This window comes from Mustelus asterias, chromosome 14, assembly GCF_964213995.1.
Source record: "Mustelus asterias chromosome 14, sMusAst1.hap1.1, whole genome shotgun sequence".
In the NCBI taxonomy this organism is placed as follows: domain Eukaryota; kingdom Metazoa; phylum Chordata; class Chondrichthyes; order Carcharhiniformes; family Triakidae; genus Mustelus; species Mustelus asterias.
In genome coordinates, this window is record NC_135814.1 from 85843771 (window position 1) to 85860513 (window position 16743).

Consider the following 16743-nt stretch of genomic DNA (forward strand, 5'->3'; position numbering starts at 1 on the left):
GCAGAGGCTCGGTACTTTATGGTAAACTTTCTTCGGGAGGAAAATATAAAGAAATTGGGAGTGGAAAATCCATTTTTTTTCAATCAAGTACAAAAATCTAGATAATCTAGAACAGAAATGCAAGCCTGCTTTCTAGTAGGAATGTAGTTTGTTTATGCTCTTGAATTCGGTATAATTTTCCTTATCCTTAAAACACTACACAATTAACGTACTCCATACTTAACCTACTGCAAACACAATAGTTCTTTATTATCATGATGGTGCAATGCAGTAGGTATGCAAAGCTCTACTACCAGTAGTCAAAGCCCAAATGCTTCAGAGCTCTCCCATTATGATTTTTATTGTGCAGTTATATGCCTATAATTGTGCTTCTTTGGAATAAGGATACAAAGAATAAAACCATTTAACACTTCAACTGGAAGAATAAAAAAAAGAATGGTTACCCGAGAATAATTAGCTTCCTGCCTACTAACCAAAAGGCTTAGACAGTGCCAATGACAGTGACAAAAACTAGAGCAATAATAGTTCTCTGAATCTCTCAGTGACAATTCTATAATTATCCCAGAGGATCCAATACATACTGCAAAACGTTGTGTAGTGACTTAATTCGATTACAGGTGCTGCTAATATTGAGAAAAACTATCCTAACAGTTTGCATAATGTTGATACTGAAGGATTAACAATTATACTGTTACTACAAGTTGAGAACCGGAATTAAAAGGAATGTTTATAACTAGCATATATTCTAGCAGAGAACTGAACTCTACTGGTAATACTATATGGTTTAAATGTAATACAACAGGAGTTTTATCAAAAATGACAACTAGTGAATGTGTGTCCTTACTCCTCTACTCCATAAAGGATTGCAAGTGGTATTTTAAACACAAGACCAACCACAGGACCTGATTGTTCACCATTCTCACTGGATAACAGTCAGATATAGGAAAGCCTGCCAATGCTTTCTTTCATAGCTCAAGACGCTGAGGCTAACAGTAGAATGCTTCCCAACTGAAATCATCTAACTCGGTCCAGGTCAAGGGTGAACCTGAAATAAAAACAAAAAGTGCTGGGAAACTCAGCAGGACTGGCAGCATCTGTGGAGAGAGAAAAACAGAGTTCATGTTTCAAGTCCACGTTAACTGTTTCTCTCTCCAAAGATGCTATCAGCCCTGCTGAGTTTTCCCATCACTTTTTGTTTTTATTTTACATTTCCAGCAGACAGTATTTTGCTCTTATTATAAGGGTGAATCTGAGACAGGTTTCAGTGTGCTGGATTGACTCTACCATAGGGTGACGTGAATAAATAAAACATCTTCTACCGAGCTGATTTGAAGGTTCCAGATCAATATCAATTTGTAGCAAGATAGCTGTCTCAGCCGAGATGACAGTAAAGCAGCCTCACGTCCCTAGGCTGGCGAGGGAGAAGCAAAAAATAAAATCAGTGAGGATCAATTTTCTGGCTGTCAGTGCGAATATCTAGATAGAATACGGGTTAGTTGTGGTGATCCCATAGATGGAGATTCCTGACGATCACCGCCTTAGATTCACATATGAAAAACAGTTGCTGAGGCAACAAATACGAGTGCTACTGCCACAAATAAAATCATTCCCAACAATAGTTTCTGCCTTCACGAAAGGAGATGGAAGAGACAAATATCTCAAACCAGTATTTTCAGTGCATAATTACTAACTTGCTAAGTCCTGCTTCTTTAATAGTCTTCTGCCAATTCTGTATTTTCTGCTCTCTCTGTCTCACAGCTTTTTCATATGGCGGTGGTAGTCCTCCAGGGATCTCCATAGTGTCACCCTCTATTTCAAATGGAATCACAAATAGATAAAATTCTTTGGGGGACAGCAGCTGATAGACAGGCATTTCATTGTTGTCCACACCAATGTACAATGGTTTATTCCAGTAATTGGGAATTGTGGCTATCCCTGTCCTCGCCATGTGATCCTCCAACATGGGATAGTAAGTATGGTATGGAGCAAATGTTAAGCTCATGTTCCCAGACATGATTAGAGGATTGGTAGATGTGAGACAGTGGAAAGTACATGAAGACGATGATGAGACTGAAAGTCTGCGGCAGATAGCTATTACTTTCACATCATCACAGCTATGGACGTGGATGGTTGTTTGAACAGGACCAAGAACAAAGGTTGTATTTCTGCACTTCTCGATACTGACAGACCTGCAACAAGAAAACAATATGCATATAAAGAATACAAAAAAGGCAAATCTTCATACGCATTTACTTTACTCCAAATAAAAGTTCTTCTTCTCCCTTCTAAAGATCCAAATCCTTGTTGTAATGCACCACTTTCTCGATTGGGACTGAGAAAGTAACTCACTCCAAAGATCTTGCCAGTGCTGCTGGCAAGGGGTACTTCAGGTAGACTTTATGCATTCCTGGGAAGAAATGCTTGGACTCCATTTTGTCCCTATTTTCTCTGTAATGTCCTCCAGCCTCACAATTATCTGGGATATATGTGCTCATCAAATTTTGGCCTCTTCAGCATCCCTAATTTTAATTGCTCCACTATTGGTGGCCATGCCTTCAGTTGCTTAGGCCCTAAGCTCTGGAATTCCCTCCCTACCATATTTTCCTCTTTTAAGACATTCCTTAAAACCTATCTGTTTGAGCATGTTTTTGGTCATCTGCCTCAATATGGCTGGGTGCCATAATGTGTTTTACATTGCTCCAGTGAATCACTTTAGAATATATTAATACATTAACGGTCAATACCAATTGTTATTGAGTGTATAGATATTCTACTTAAATTAACACCTCCTGATAACACAAAAGTAATATAAAGTTCCCTAGTGAAGTAGTGGCATAATTGCCTAAAAGCTAGTACTGACATAGCCTAGTGTTCTCTGCATAACCTAGATCATTTAAACCTTACCCAAAAATCTAAATAAAAACTAGTTTCACACAGAAATAAAAATATTGACATTACCAATTGAACTGTTTAATGAGCCAGATTTATTTTATCAGTTTAAAACCAATGTAAATTCTTCAACCTTTTTGTTGCATTAACATAAATCTTACCTTAAAGGAGATAAGAGATATATATAGCAGTCATTGCAGCGATGAATTTTAACATGAGCTCCAACCAGCTGATCTGAGCTTTTAGCCAGGGTTTGCTTGTACACTTGTGTCATTACTACCACCTTGTGGCCTTTGGGTGCTGAATAAATATTGCATGCAATCTTTGCCCGTTTTGTAGTACCTTCAACTTAGAAACAGAGAAAGTAGCTCAGTAATATTGCATGGACTGCTAAATGTTTGTACGTCAAAAATCTGTGCCTGCCTGGAGCAGCCCCACTTAATGCCAGAGGATCATATATTCAACAGCACAATCTAAATTATAAATCTAATCAATAACTCAATCTAATGTAAATTAGGTAAATTGTAAAATAGAAAAAGTTACTCAGACAAATCACTTGTTATAATATAGTTACTCTAGTTAATTTGATGAGTGAACTATTCATTAAAGATTCTATTATTTATTATAGCAATGTCAATACTATATGGATGCTAGATCAATTTAATTGCTAGCAGTGAAACAGGAAAACAGTGGTGAAGAAGGTTGCGTCTATAAATGCAATAGTGAGTGATTTTTAAAAATTCATTCTCGGGATGTGGGCTTCTTTCACAAAACCAGCTTTATCACCCATCTCCAGCTGTCCTTGAGATGCTGCTGGTGGACTATTGTCGTCGCTGATGGTGAGTGTTAGGGATGTGCTGTCAAAGATGCCATGGGAAGTTACTGCAGTACACCTTGTAGAAGGTGACACTGCAGCTGAGGTGTGCCAGTGGTGGAGCAAGTGAACGTTTAAGTTGGTAAATGGGATGCTTTGTCCTGGATGGTGTCAAACTCCAGATTGTTAAGAGTTACAATCATCCAAGCAAGATGAAAGTATATTCCATCATACTCCTGGCTTGTGTCTTGTAGTTGATGAAGCTGAGCAGAGTTACCCGTAACCTATCAACCTATTCTTATAGTCACAGTATTTGTGTTGCTAATCAATGGTGTCCCCCATGATGTTAATAGTAGGAGATTTGATTATAGAATGACAATGAATAGCAAAGGAAGGTGATTAGTTTCTATCTTATTATTGGATATGGCATCACCTGACACTTTAGTGGCATGAATATTCCTAGCGACGACAGCCCAAATCTGGATATTGTCCCAAGTTTTGCTGTATGTGGGCACACACTGCTTAATTACTGAGGAATTGCAAATGAAACTGAAGACTTTACCATCAGTAAACAGGGCGACACGGTGGCACTGTGGTTAACACTGCTGTCTCACAGCACCAGGGGCCCAAGTTTCATTCCCTGTCTTGGTGACTGTCTGTGTGGAGTTTGCATGTTCTCCCTGTGTCTGCGTGCATTTACTCCGGGTGCTCCGGTTTCCTCCCACAGTCAAAGATGTGCGGGTTAGGTTGATTGGCTATAGTAAATTGCCCCTTAGTATTAGGGTGTTAGCAGGGTAAATAAGTGGGATTATGGGATATGGCCTGGGAGAGATTGTGATCAGTGCAGACTCAATGGGCCAAACGGCCTCATTCTGCACTGTAGGGATTCTATGATCCTGACTTCTGATGATAGAGACTTACGTACAAAATCTAGGGTGAGACTTTGTGGATGAAGCGCTGTATAAAGGCTGCCGTCTTTAAGATAAGAGATGTAACTGAGGCCCTGTTTGCCCTCTCAGGTGGACATAAAAGAACCCACAGCACTATTCTGAAGAGCAGGGGACTTATTCCTTTTGTCTTAGCCAATATATTTTTCCCCTTCAATCAACATCACAAAAACTGGCTGTCTGGTTATTTTACATTGCTGTTAGTGGAGGTTTTGCTGTGCATAAATTGGCAGCTGTGTTTCCCACATTACAACAATGACACATTTCAAAGTACTTTACTGAGTGTGAAGTGTTTTGCTTAGTCACATGGTTGGGAAAGGCATGACATAAATGTAAGCATATTTATGATGGAGAGGAGGTCCTTGATGAAACAGTGGAAGACAGGTTAAGCCTGAGGCACTGTCCTGAAGAACTCCCTGAGTGATGTATTGTAATGCTTGTAGATCTTAAATCAAAGCAGGATATTTTTTAAGAAGGCTTTTATATTTAATTTTGAAAACTGTATGCTTGACTGAATCAAAATACAACGCTTTACACATCTAAGCATTTCTCTCATTTTTGCTTCATTGGCTGTTGACCTGGTCGAGTGTCAACAAATCTTCTGTATTTTATTCAAGTCATCATGTTTGAGTTAAGCCACTGAATTTTGGCAGCTCTTTCACCATGGAATCCAATAAAACAAAATCTTGTACTCAACCAAACACATGCCCTTTCAACTAAGATGATATGAACTTCCACTCTTTAAGCCATCAGTGAGGCTGTAAAAACCCTATGCTACACCTTGTTGAATGAGGAGTGACTGGATTTTCATTGCTTACAAAGTTCTAATTAGTTCCCTTCGACTTCTTGGAGCCTGAAAAACTAATTTTATATTTGTGGAATGCCAAATTTGTCCAGTCTGATAATAAAATTCTGTAGATTTTTAAAATAATAAAAAATACAGTTTATGATATTTTAGCTTCTACCTTAATCTCCTGCGTATGTCTCAACCTTTATTTTTCTCCCTGTAAAATGATTCAAAGTAAAGGATAATCCATATTTTTAACTTCTGCATTGCTGTCTGTCGAATTTCTTCAATCTAAAGCCTACTTGATGATATCAATGCCAGAGATCTCCTAGAACTGATGCTAGATCTTTGTGGGCAGCTTTCTTTGATCAGGATTTGAATCTGCACCTTTCTGGTTTGTATGGATCATTATATTATAAAACAATATATTTACTCAGTGGGGAAGCCCTTCATCACAGTTAAAAAACTATAGCAATTCATCATGTGTACTACCATGCCAAACATGCAAGATAACATATTAGTTGCCAATACAATTCCAAAAACCACTTTTCAATAACTGAAATGTTGTTCTGTTTTCAAACCTGCCTGCCACTCAAATAAATTTTAGTGATATGCACTCTGGCAGCTTTTGATATTGCTAAAACTTTGTTTCCAAAATTCAGTGACACATAACTGAGTCAAAGTCCACTGACTTAGAGTGACATTGTTAAAATTGAGCCCATAATGTCAAATTCTACAACAATTCAAAGAGATAACATTAGAAATCATTAATTTTTTTAAGTTACAAAATGTTAAGGAACACAGCATTAAAATGTTCTTTACTTCAAATTTATTTATTCGTGTCACAAGAATGCTTACATTAACACTGCAATGAAGTTACTGTGAAAATCCCCTAGTCACCACACTCTGGCCACTTGTCAGGTAAGGCAGCCTTTGTGATAATTCTTTTGTTTCCCGATTGTACATCTCCAATATAAAATAGTCAGAAATGTAGTATAGTGTTTACACAGTGGACAATGGAGCTAATTATCACCCTTAAAGATATTTTCAATTTCAACAGAGCTGTTGAAGAGCACTACTTACCAGAGGCCAGAAAGTGCATCCTTTAAGCCAAAAGTAATAAAAACAGACAAGTCACTGTTGGACAGCTTTCATACGCCTGTCAGGTGGGCGGCACGGTAGCACAGTGGTTAGCACTGCTGCTTCACAGCTCCAGGGACCTGGGTTCGATTCCCGGCTTGGGTCACTGTCTGTGTGGAGTTTGCACATTCTCCTCGTGGCTGCGTGGGTTTCCTCCGGGTGCTCCGGTTTCCTCCCACAGTCCAAAGATGTGCGGGTTAGGTGGATTGGCCATGCTAAAATTTCCCCTTAGTGCTTGAGGTGCGTAGTTAGAGGGATTAGTGGGTAAATAGATAGGGCCTGGGTGGGATTGTGGTTGGTGCAAACTCGATGGGCCAAATCGCCTCTTTCTGCACTGTAGGGTTTCTATGATTCTATACACTTCCTTATAACTAGTTATCATCACCAGCAAATACTGCAGAGTTCATTTCCTGCTTTCACTCTCTAAATATGATAGTTTGTAGTGGTAAGGGAGAGGGGTTGAAAGAGTTAAAGGAAGAGAAAATATTGACAGCCTTGACATAATATGTGTGGAGTTTGCATGTTCTCCCTGTGTCTGCGTGCGTTTACTCCAGGTGCTCCGGTTTCCTCCCACAGTCAAAGATGTGCGGGTTAGGTTGATTGGCTATAGTAAATTGCCCCTTAGTATTAGGGTGTTAGCAGCGTAAATAAGTGGGATTATGGGATATGGCCTGGGAGAGATTGTGATCAGTGCAGACTCAATGGGCCAAATGGCCTCATTCTGCACTGTAGGGATTCTATGCTCTAACCTTTTTGTCCCACTGTCCCCTTCTTTTATACCCATGATGACATATCAATATTTCCCACAATAGGATTGGTCCTAGGTTGTCAAAACCATATGGAGCTAAAGAATTGCATGGTCATTATTGAACTCGGCAGCTATTTTTATGGGCCAGTGAAAATTGGCTGAAGTGAAGAGCAGAACCTACACTTACTATCTGATTCCCAGCCAAAAATGCTATTTTACATAGTTTCTGGCAAACTTCAATTATAACTTTTACTTTCAAGATCTAGTCCAGTTAAATTACCTTGCTGTGCCCATGCCAGTTTCTTCCCCTTTTGGAAGCAGACTGCAGTACCGAATGGATTTGGTCCCAGCACACTTCTCAACCAAGCCTGTAGTTTATGGAAACAGAACATCTTGGAAAGCCTGGAGTAGCCAGATGTGGCTAGAATTGGTTGCCAGAGAGCCAGTTCGTGCACAGGGTAAATAACTTCATTCTGGCCAACGCTTCCTTCAATGAGAAAATTCAATGCTTTAACTGCATCTACAGATACCATACTGTCATGGGTTGTGTGGGCTGAAGCAGTGAGTTGCTCAGGGTCCAGTAGAAGCTCTAACAACTCTAACAAGTGGTTCAGAACAAATACCAGATGGTTATGGTCATCCATATTCTGCATTATACAAAGACAAAGTAACAATTTTCAGTAATTTATTATGAATCATTTCAGTACTAGATTGTTCATATCTCAAAATGTTTTTAAAAGCTAACAATTGAAAATGATCACTAGCTGCAGCTTGGGAAATATTCATGTTATAAAGCGGAGGTGGATCCCCCCCTCTGAGAACTAACACCGAAACACCCAAAGAGTACCTCATCCTATAATCTGTAAAAAATGTGTGAAGTGGTGCGACCTGCTCTTCAGCAACTTCTAGTGGTTAAATCAAAATAATTCCCTGACACTCTAAAATCAACATGTTTATTTCTCGAACAAATTAATGAAACTTAACAAACCAAATAAACCCCTTCTATTAACTATTCCTGAATAAAACAAGATTATACTGGTATGCTAACATAGAACATAGAAAAGCTACAGCACAAACAGGCCCTTCGGCCCACAAGTTGCGCCGAACATAAATACAATTCCCACTCAATAACAAAATAGAATTTAGTCACTCTCTAAATTACAACCAGGTTGTGTGTCTTCTGGAATATTCTGGACCTTCTCTGTTGATTCTCCTGTCTGGAACTTCTTCTTTCTTTGGTATCTTTGCTATCTAGATGGTGCTTTCTCTAAGGCATAGATGAAGCTATGAGAGCCAGCGATTCGCTCTCTTTCTCTCTCCCTCGAGAGTTGAGAGCTATTAGCTTTGACAGACTGTCCCCTTCTTTTATACCCGTGATGACATATCAATATTTCCTACAATAGGATTGGTCCTAGGTTGTCAGATTTAAATTTTATAGGTTTTTGGTATTTAAGTGCCTGATTCAAATTGATTAGCTGAATTCAAAAGCCTGTTGTCTTGGTAAAAACTGCTGCTTGGCCTTTCGATATTAATGTTTCAGTTTAGGCTCTCTATGTACTTGCATTTTACAATTTTGCAAACACCAAATTCTATCTTCCTACCTCCCAATCTACAATTACTCTACCCAACTTCGCAACATTCATGATTTGTTAAAATATATTCAACTAATTTGGCACTGTTATGGTTGAACCCACCCAACCCCCAGGACCATTGCGGGATCTTCCCTCTGCAGCCTGGCAGTGGCAGAAGGGCATCTGACCACTGGACCTATCTCTTTGACCCCACCCCTTGGGGCCCAAGGCACCAGGCCAGGGTGCCAATGTCAGGGTGCTGGGGGCAGTGCCAAGGCGCATGGTCTGAATGGGGGCGGTCGGGTCACGCCTGGAAAGTGTGGTTTTGGGGGCATTGCCCCTTTGCTGAGGGGTTGGTGGTGCTCCCCGGACCCTCGGGGTCTAGCACATCTGTTTATTACCAGCATCAAAGCCCACCCGGTGAATTTCCCTCAGAAGAGATGGGGTTGGGAGGGGAGTCAATGGGCCATCAAGCCTGCTAATTGTATTACAATTAGCAGGTTTTCATAATAATTGGATTGCCGCCCGCTATGGGTGGCATTTTTGTCTGACGCCACATTCAGCGGGGCACTGGAATTCCTGTCAGCCATCTTTTGAAGTTAGAGAATTCCGCCCCCTATCTACCTATAGCCCACAGAGAGGTTATTCAGCCCACTGGCTCTTTACTCTTGCAATGCAGCAAGGACAATCCATAGCTTGAGAGCATTGAGCTATGAACAAGGACTTGATGCGGTAGGTATGTATTCACTGGAGAAATGGGGAGATTAGGACATTCTGATCTAATTATTTAAGATGCTTAAAGATAACAGTGATATAAAAAGGTTTTGAGTTGATGGAATGGAGTAGAAAGGGGCTACGCACATAAATGGAGGAACCATGGAAAAAGTTAGGTGTCTGGAAGTTTTTCTTTTTCTAGAATGATTGACCCAACAGAACAGAGCTCTAGAGGTAGTTAAGGCAGATTCTTTACAGTCATTTTAGGAGGCAAAGATGAAGTTATGGAAAAAGAGGCAATAGCAGCATCAGGAAGGCCATTGTAAATCATTTTGATAATTAATAGGTCTGGGACCTACGTCTGAACAATTGAGGGGCTTCTTTGTGAGGAATGTCAGCTACAGGAAGAGAATGGAGGCAAGCCAATATGGGGCTGATGGCCTTTTCCGCTCTTTGATACGCAAACAATAAAAAAGAGCTTAAAACACAAAATCATTCAGGAACTGAGTTAATGATAAACTTTAATACATCTTAAACCTGCACGTTATGGTTGACTAAAATTCATGTTTTACCTGAATAAACAGTAAACTGATGTAATCAAAAGTGTAGTTTTTAACAGTGCAGGAAAATGTTAACTTTGTGAAAAGTTATAATTAAAAGTCAACAATAAACTGCAAATATTTATTTGGACTGAAAATGTATCCTGTACTGATGGAAGGGGTCAGCAGTAAACTTGCATACTCCATTTGTGAAATGGATGCAGAGAATGAATAACAACATTTCTATTTAGAATTATGAACCTTTTGGTATACAATTCCTAAAACTCCATTGCAATTATTTATAAGTCAGTTTTGACTTTGGGAAACGCAGAATTACACCTTAACATATGCAGGTAGATTTTCTGCTCATTACTGTGATTAGAACATAGAGTTCAATTAATCAAAGTTTATACTGAGTGTTGAACAGCTTTTTGTTGAACTCAAAAAATATCACAATTATACAAAAAATTTCCTTTTTTTGTGCACCATCTCTTCATTTGCACATGCAACATTTTTACTGATATTACAAAAGCCTACCTTGTTCTGAGAATTAGATTTCCCATCCAGGTCAGGTGATTGTGACCTGGGACTTGGCCATTCTTCCCCAATCAAGGATGTCCGGAGAGAAACTTTGTTCAACTGCTGAACATACAGAAACAGTAGGAACTGCAGCGTGTCTACTGACAGCTGGGAGGAAAAAAATGGGCTCAACTTAGATTCGTGTTTTATTGTTAAATCACATAATATATAAATGCCTTCCATAAAGTATCTTGCAAATATAGAATGTATAAGATGCAAAACAATCTTTTTGAAAACTTTACAGCCTTTTATAAAACCTATTAAAGTACTATTCATTATTCCAATGCAGTTAACACAGAGGTCTTATCAAGAACATGATGCTGATTTCATAATTTTTCTATTTAAAGCTAATGTCATATAAAGATCCATTGTAAATTGCTCGTCTATTACAGGAAAGTAGATAAACTTTTGAGTGCTTACATCTTATCTTCATGTAACCTTCAATTCAATCAGATTATGAGTCTGGATAGTCTCAGAGGACATATCCTTGATCTCTCCTTAATTTCTTCCTACCTAGAGATATAGATATCACTGATTTACCAGCTTTCTATATTGGCAGGATATAATACCTCCATGTATCCTTCTGCCCAAAATATCTACCCAATGATACCAGTTCATTCCTCAAATGAAGAAGCTGCCAAGATCTGCGAGGGCTGAGATTAGAAAATCTTCAAATTGAACACTATTATTAACCTTTGCTTTTTTGTAATGCAAATTCTCTGAAATGTGATTTTTAAAATATACATAATCATCAATTTGTAGCCAACAAGATGTGAGAGGTACCACAGTATAATTCATTGTTACAACCACAGGTACAAATTCATTACTTGGAGGTACAATCTGTAATTAAAAAAATATTTTCAACTTTGGTAAATAAATGAATCTCATGATCAACAGCAATCCTATGGACCAGGAAGCTTTCACGATGCCAGCCCTAATCTGTGTTGAGCAGAGAATTGGGTTAGCATGGAAGGATGAAGGAGCTACACAGTGGTTAGCAAGGAATACAGTAAATCAGTACAATAGATTTATTGTAAATTACAGCTTTTACCAGGCCAATACTGCAAGAATTATTACAGCAGATCTTCTATCACCAGGAACTACAGGCTTTCATTCAAGCATTCAGATAAAAGGCAATTAAAAAACTAAGAAGCTAAGGAAAATTGTATTTTACAAACTTGTCTGAATTATATGACTCATGATGAAAGATATTTGAAATTTATATCGAGTTAACTGAACAATTTTAAAATCCATTTTTTTTGGTTATGCTCAGAGCAAATTTCACTAAGCAAGCAAAACTTTTTTGAACTCGCCCCTCACTGTCCCATCCTACCATTATAGTTCTCTAGCTAAGGTAGCAGCACACAACAGTAAAAATATGTCCAGCATTACAGTTTTTGCTCCTCAAATGGACAGCAACTTTGAGTTGGGACAAACATCCCCTAGGACTCTCTGTTCCATCTTCTGGCCAAACCTGGACAAGGGAAACTTAATTTGACCAATGCTGGTGGCTGGAATTCCAACTGAATTATTACCTATCACAGGTAGGAGTTAAAACTCTGATATTAAAAGGTACTTGCTTGGTCATTCCCATCCCATAGCAATTTTTGTTTTACATTGCTTCAAAAAACTAATGTCAATTATTAAAGTTTATTTATTATTGTCACAAGTAAGCTTACATTAACACTGCAATAAAGTTACTGTGAAAATCCCCTACTCGCCACACTCCGGCACCTGTTCGGGTACACTGAGCTAGAATTTAGCATGGCCAATGCACCTAACCGGCAGATCTTTCAGACTGTGGGAGGAAACTGGAGCACCCGGAGGAAACCCACACACACGTGTGGAGAACGTGCAGACTCCACACAGACAGTGACCCAAGCCGGGAATTGAACCCATGTCCCTGGCGCTGTGAGGCAACAGTGCTAACCACTGTGCCACTGTGCCATACATAATCTATGTATTGAATAATGGGTACCTGATATATTGGAAATCACAAAAGAATGTTTAGATCTATAATTGCCGTTGTAATATAGCTTTGAAATTACTCACTACATTTTTAAAAATAAAACACAAACACAATTTAGAGAATGTGTAGAGATGTTATCCACGTAGTGTGTCAGCACACCTGTTAGTGTAATCCATGCTCATGATGAGTGTTACTTACAAAACTATTCAAGGTTCATCAAGCAATAATCAGCAGTAGCTTACAGGGAGGTTCTATGTCTAATTTAAAATGTAAAACTATAATTTCTCTACTGCACAGAAAAATAATGAATTTGGCAAAAGCATTGCCCCTACCTTGTTTTTCAGTTTATCAACTTCCTCTTCCGACCTGCAGTGAGATACTGCCTCAGCCCACTCCAGCCTCTCCTCTGCTGTTCTCTCAAGAAGACTGTCAAACGTTTCGAAATACAGCCATGCCAAATATTCAGCCAGTTGCAACTTCCCACAAGCAATGTGTCTCCACATGGGCCAAGAAAGTCTGGGGTAACCACCATCTCCTCCCTTTGTTCGAACGTATGTTGCCATCTTTCGAAGGTAGTGCATACTAAATTTTGAAGGAGGTGGGATCTGTAAGACCCCAACAATGAAGGTTTCATATTTTACCCAAAGACGGACGCTTGGCTGCTCCATTACTGTTGAAAAGGAAATATATTTTACTTCATAAGTTTGGTTTTATGGCAGCAATAAAACCTAAAAGTGATTTACATCTTAAACATTGCTTCATTTATAAAAGTAATTGTAGGAGTTAGCAATCTAGCTTAGTCATAATACAGAATCAAAGGACGTTGCATGTTATTTTTGTATTAGGTTTAACTTCTGCCAGTGAACGATTTGTTTTGAACTATACAATCCTTTTGAGTTTAGTCACTGTGACTGTGGGGACGATTCTCCCAAAAGTGCTGAATTGGTGGGAAAACTGTTCTAGATCATGACTGTTTTCTCAGTGAAACGTCACACTCTAATCTCCCTACTCTGTGCACGGCAGAGGTCACAATCGTGAATATCATTAAAAACCTGGGGGGGGGGGGGGCCTATTCGCGCCAAAGAGCCTGAAATCAGTGGGATGAGCGGGAACCTGCACATGTGCACATCGCTGGGAGATCGCTGAAAAGACCTCCCAGCATCCAGATCACTGCCATCCAACTCCCACAGACATCGCTGGCCCCCACAACCATCGCTGGCTCCCACAACCCCCCACAGGCATCACTGGCCTCCACCTCCTGTCTCCCCCCACACAGAAACACGGCTGCCCGCTCACCTCATGCCCCCATGGATCCGGATAATGCGGGTACCCAATCCCTCCATCTCTTGAACATACTGTCCTCACTGCTGCCCTGCTGACATGCACAACCCCAGCTTGTGATCATTCCCTCTCTTGAATGGGAGCCTTGGGTATTGCATCCCCCCTGGACACAGCAGTTAATCGATTAGGAGCCCTGAGTATTGCACCCTCACTGGACATTGCAGCCTTTTTAATGGCAGCCAATCAGCACCCTGAGGGATGAATGAGACTCAACTGAATGCAGCCTTCAAAATCTCTCACAAACATTTGTTGCCAATGGGCCCTTGACTGGCCGCACTCACTGCACCTGCACTCCCTTAATAAGCCAGAGCTGTGTATAAGCTGCAGGAATGGACACACAGCCAGTCACGCCACAAAGATGTCTGCGCGGAAACCGGCTCCCAGAGATTCGGAGGCCGACCAAGAGCATCTGCTAGATGCCATGGAGGAGAGGCGTCATCGTCTCTTCCCTGGCCAGGGCCCTAACCCAAGGGGTGCATGTGCCATGACATTGTGGGAGGTGGTGGTAGAAGCGGTGAATGCCAGGAGCCTGACACTGTGCTCTGGCAGGGTAGTGCCACAAAAAATGTATGACCTTCCGCGAGCAGCAAGGATGAGTGAGCATCCCACATGGAACCCCGCACATGCCTGGCACGGATCTTCAATCCTGCTTAGACACCTGGAGGCCATGCAACAAGTGACCCTTCCCCCAGGAACCGAATCTAACCCCTTCTCCTCACCCCTCAACGAGCACCCTTCAGTGGTGACCGCTTTCCCCGAAACTGTCAGCACAACGCCCAAGACACAGGCACGCATTGCGCACCATGCACTGCAATATGTTAATGCTTGCTACCCACCTTATGTTCCCACAGGAAAAGAACATCCACAATGCATGGGAAACGACACAGACTGGTGGTGGTGTGCCTGACCTGCAACAGCTGCCCAGCATGGAGGAGCGTGTCATGGAGCTGGCAGGGGGTGAAGGGCCATCCCGAATGGTCACTGACAGCCAGGTGGGCGTCCAGCATGCAAGTGAGCAGAAGCGCACCCTCAACCATGGTCCTCCTCTAAGTAAGTGCGATGCTGCATGGAATGTTTTGCCTCCCTCCCCCTAATGTGTGTTATTTTTTCTGGCTCTGGACCCAGAGGAACCCGGCTCTTCGGATGCTGCCACCGACCCCGCTGCTCAGGAGCAAACTGCCCATGGACCCCTGGATGACACCTCGGAGGGAGGAACTGAGGAATCCTCCGAGGGCAGCTAAAGCGGCAGCTTCATGCACCACACAATGCACCAACACAGAGACGATCATCACAATGGGTACTTTTAGTGTTGAGGCATCAGAGTCACGAACTGGTTAGCACATCACCGCTGCTGATGCACATCGGGTGGAGGCAGGCACATCCGAGGGCTCGGGCACACGGAGGTCTGCTGGAGGCCAGGATTCAGCTGTCCCCAAGCCAGCTGCTGGGTCTCTGGGTTTGTTCCTCCCAAGGCTGGTGGAGATGCATCAGGAAACCCGGGGAGTTGTGGAAGGGCTGTCAGCAACCATGCTGCGACTGCAAGGCTGTTTAGGGGAGTCAGAGTGCTGTTGCAGGAGGTCGTGCTGACACAGCGTGAGACCCAGGTCAACACTGCAAGGGTGGTGACCGCCGTGGAAAGTTTGGCTCAGGGGTCTGTGCTCATGTGTGACAGGGTCCAGGCCATCCTGGAGACACTACGGACAAGTGTGTTTTCGGCATTCAGGAGGCACAGCGTTCGATGGCCACGGGTGTCGGGGGCATGTGGGAGACGCTGCTGGCCATGGCTGGGACTCTCGCTGGCATTCTGGAGACACAGCAGGCCATGGCTGAGAGTCTCAACAACTTAGTCCAGGCTCAGAGGGCTACTGCTGAGGGGCCCCAGAGCCTGGCTTGCTCACAGAATGCTGTAGCGGAGGGGCTCCGGAGCTTGGCTGAGTCTCAGAGGGCCAGGGCTGAGGGATCACACATCATGGGGCAGACGCATCAAGGCCTCCAGGACTGACAGAGCCAGGTGACGCCAGAGCTTCTGGAGCTCAGTCCAGCTACCCTGGTGTCCCATGGAGTGCCCCAAGGGCCTCTGGGCACCCCGAGGCGGAGGAAGGGCTTGAGCCCATGTCGGGGTCTTCCACCCAGGAGATCCCGAGACCTTCTGATTCCCCCCTTCCTCACACTGGGGTATCTCAGTTCCAGCAAGATGAACAGCGTGGCATCAAAATAGTGCCATCCGCAAGTCAGCCGGGGCCCTGCAGGTCCCGGCCACCCAGGGGACGTACGCCAAGGGCATCACAGGCAACAGGGCATGCATCACAGCTGGACACTTCCATCTCCAATGAAGCAGTAGACAGCACAAAGTTAGAAAGTTGTAGTTCACTAGAGGGCGAAGGTCAGCATTAGTCAGGATTTGGTAATTATTTATGTTAAGAACACAATAAATTTAATCGCACATCACGCTGTGACTAATGTGTCTCTGATTCCCTTGCCCCCTCACCCAGCTCCACAGCACAGTGTTCCCGACTCTCAAACATAGAGGTGCTGTCTGTTGAGCCTTGCAGACTCAGCCACATGTTTCAGAGTGCCTGCCCCACCTTCCCCAACATCCAGCCCCGGCCAAAAAACATGTGGCCCCAACCCTTACAGCTATGTGGGCCAGGGTGGCAGCGTGCATTCGGAGTACAGGTAGGAGTCAGACTTGAATTGCACCGGGG

The 16743-nt window shown here is 42.2% G+C and overlaps 1 protein-coding gene across 4 annotated transcripts in view; it reads right to left on the reverse strand.

Annotated features, from left to right (window-relative positions):
• tbccd1 (TBCC domain containing 1) overlaps positions 1-16743 on the reverse strand; it is a 59900-nt gene that overhangs the window by 1924 nt on the left and 41233 nt on the right. For all 4 annotated transcript variants that reach the window (XM_078228764.1, XM_078228765.1, XM_078228761.1 and 1 more), the window contains 5 exons: positions 13030-13367; positions 10687-10836; positions 7606-7972; positions 3051-3237; positions 1692-2189 (listed from right to left, as the gene is read on the reverse strand). In XM_078228764.1, the coding sequence (XP_078084890.1) occupies positions 1692-2189; positions 3051-3237; positions 7606-7972; positions 10687-10836; positions 13030-13365 (1538 nt within the window). In that variant the 5' untranslated portion in view covers positions 13366-13367. The remainder of the gene's footprint in view (positions 1-1691; positions 2190-3050; positions 3238-7605; positions 7973-10686; positions 10837-13029; positions 13368-16743) is intronic.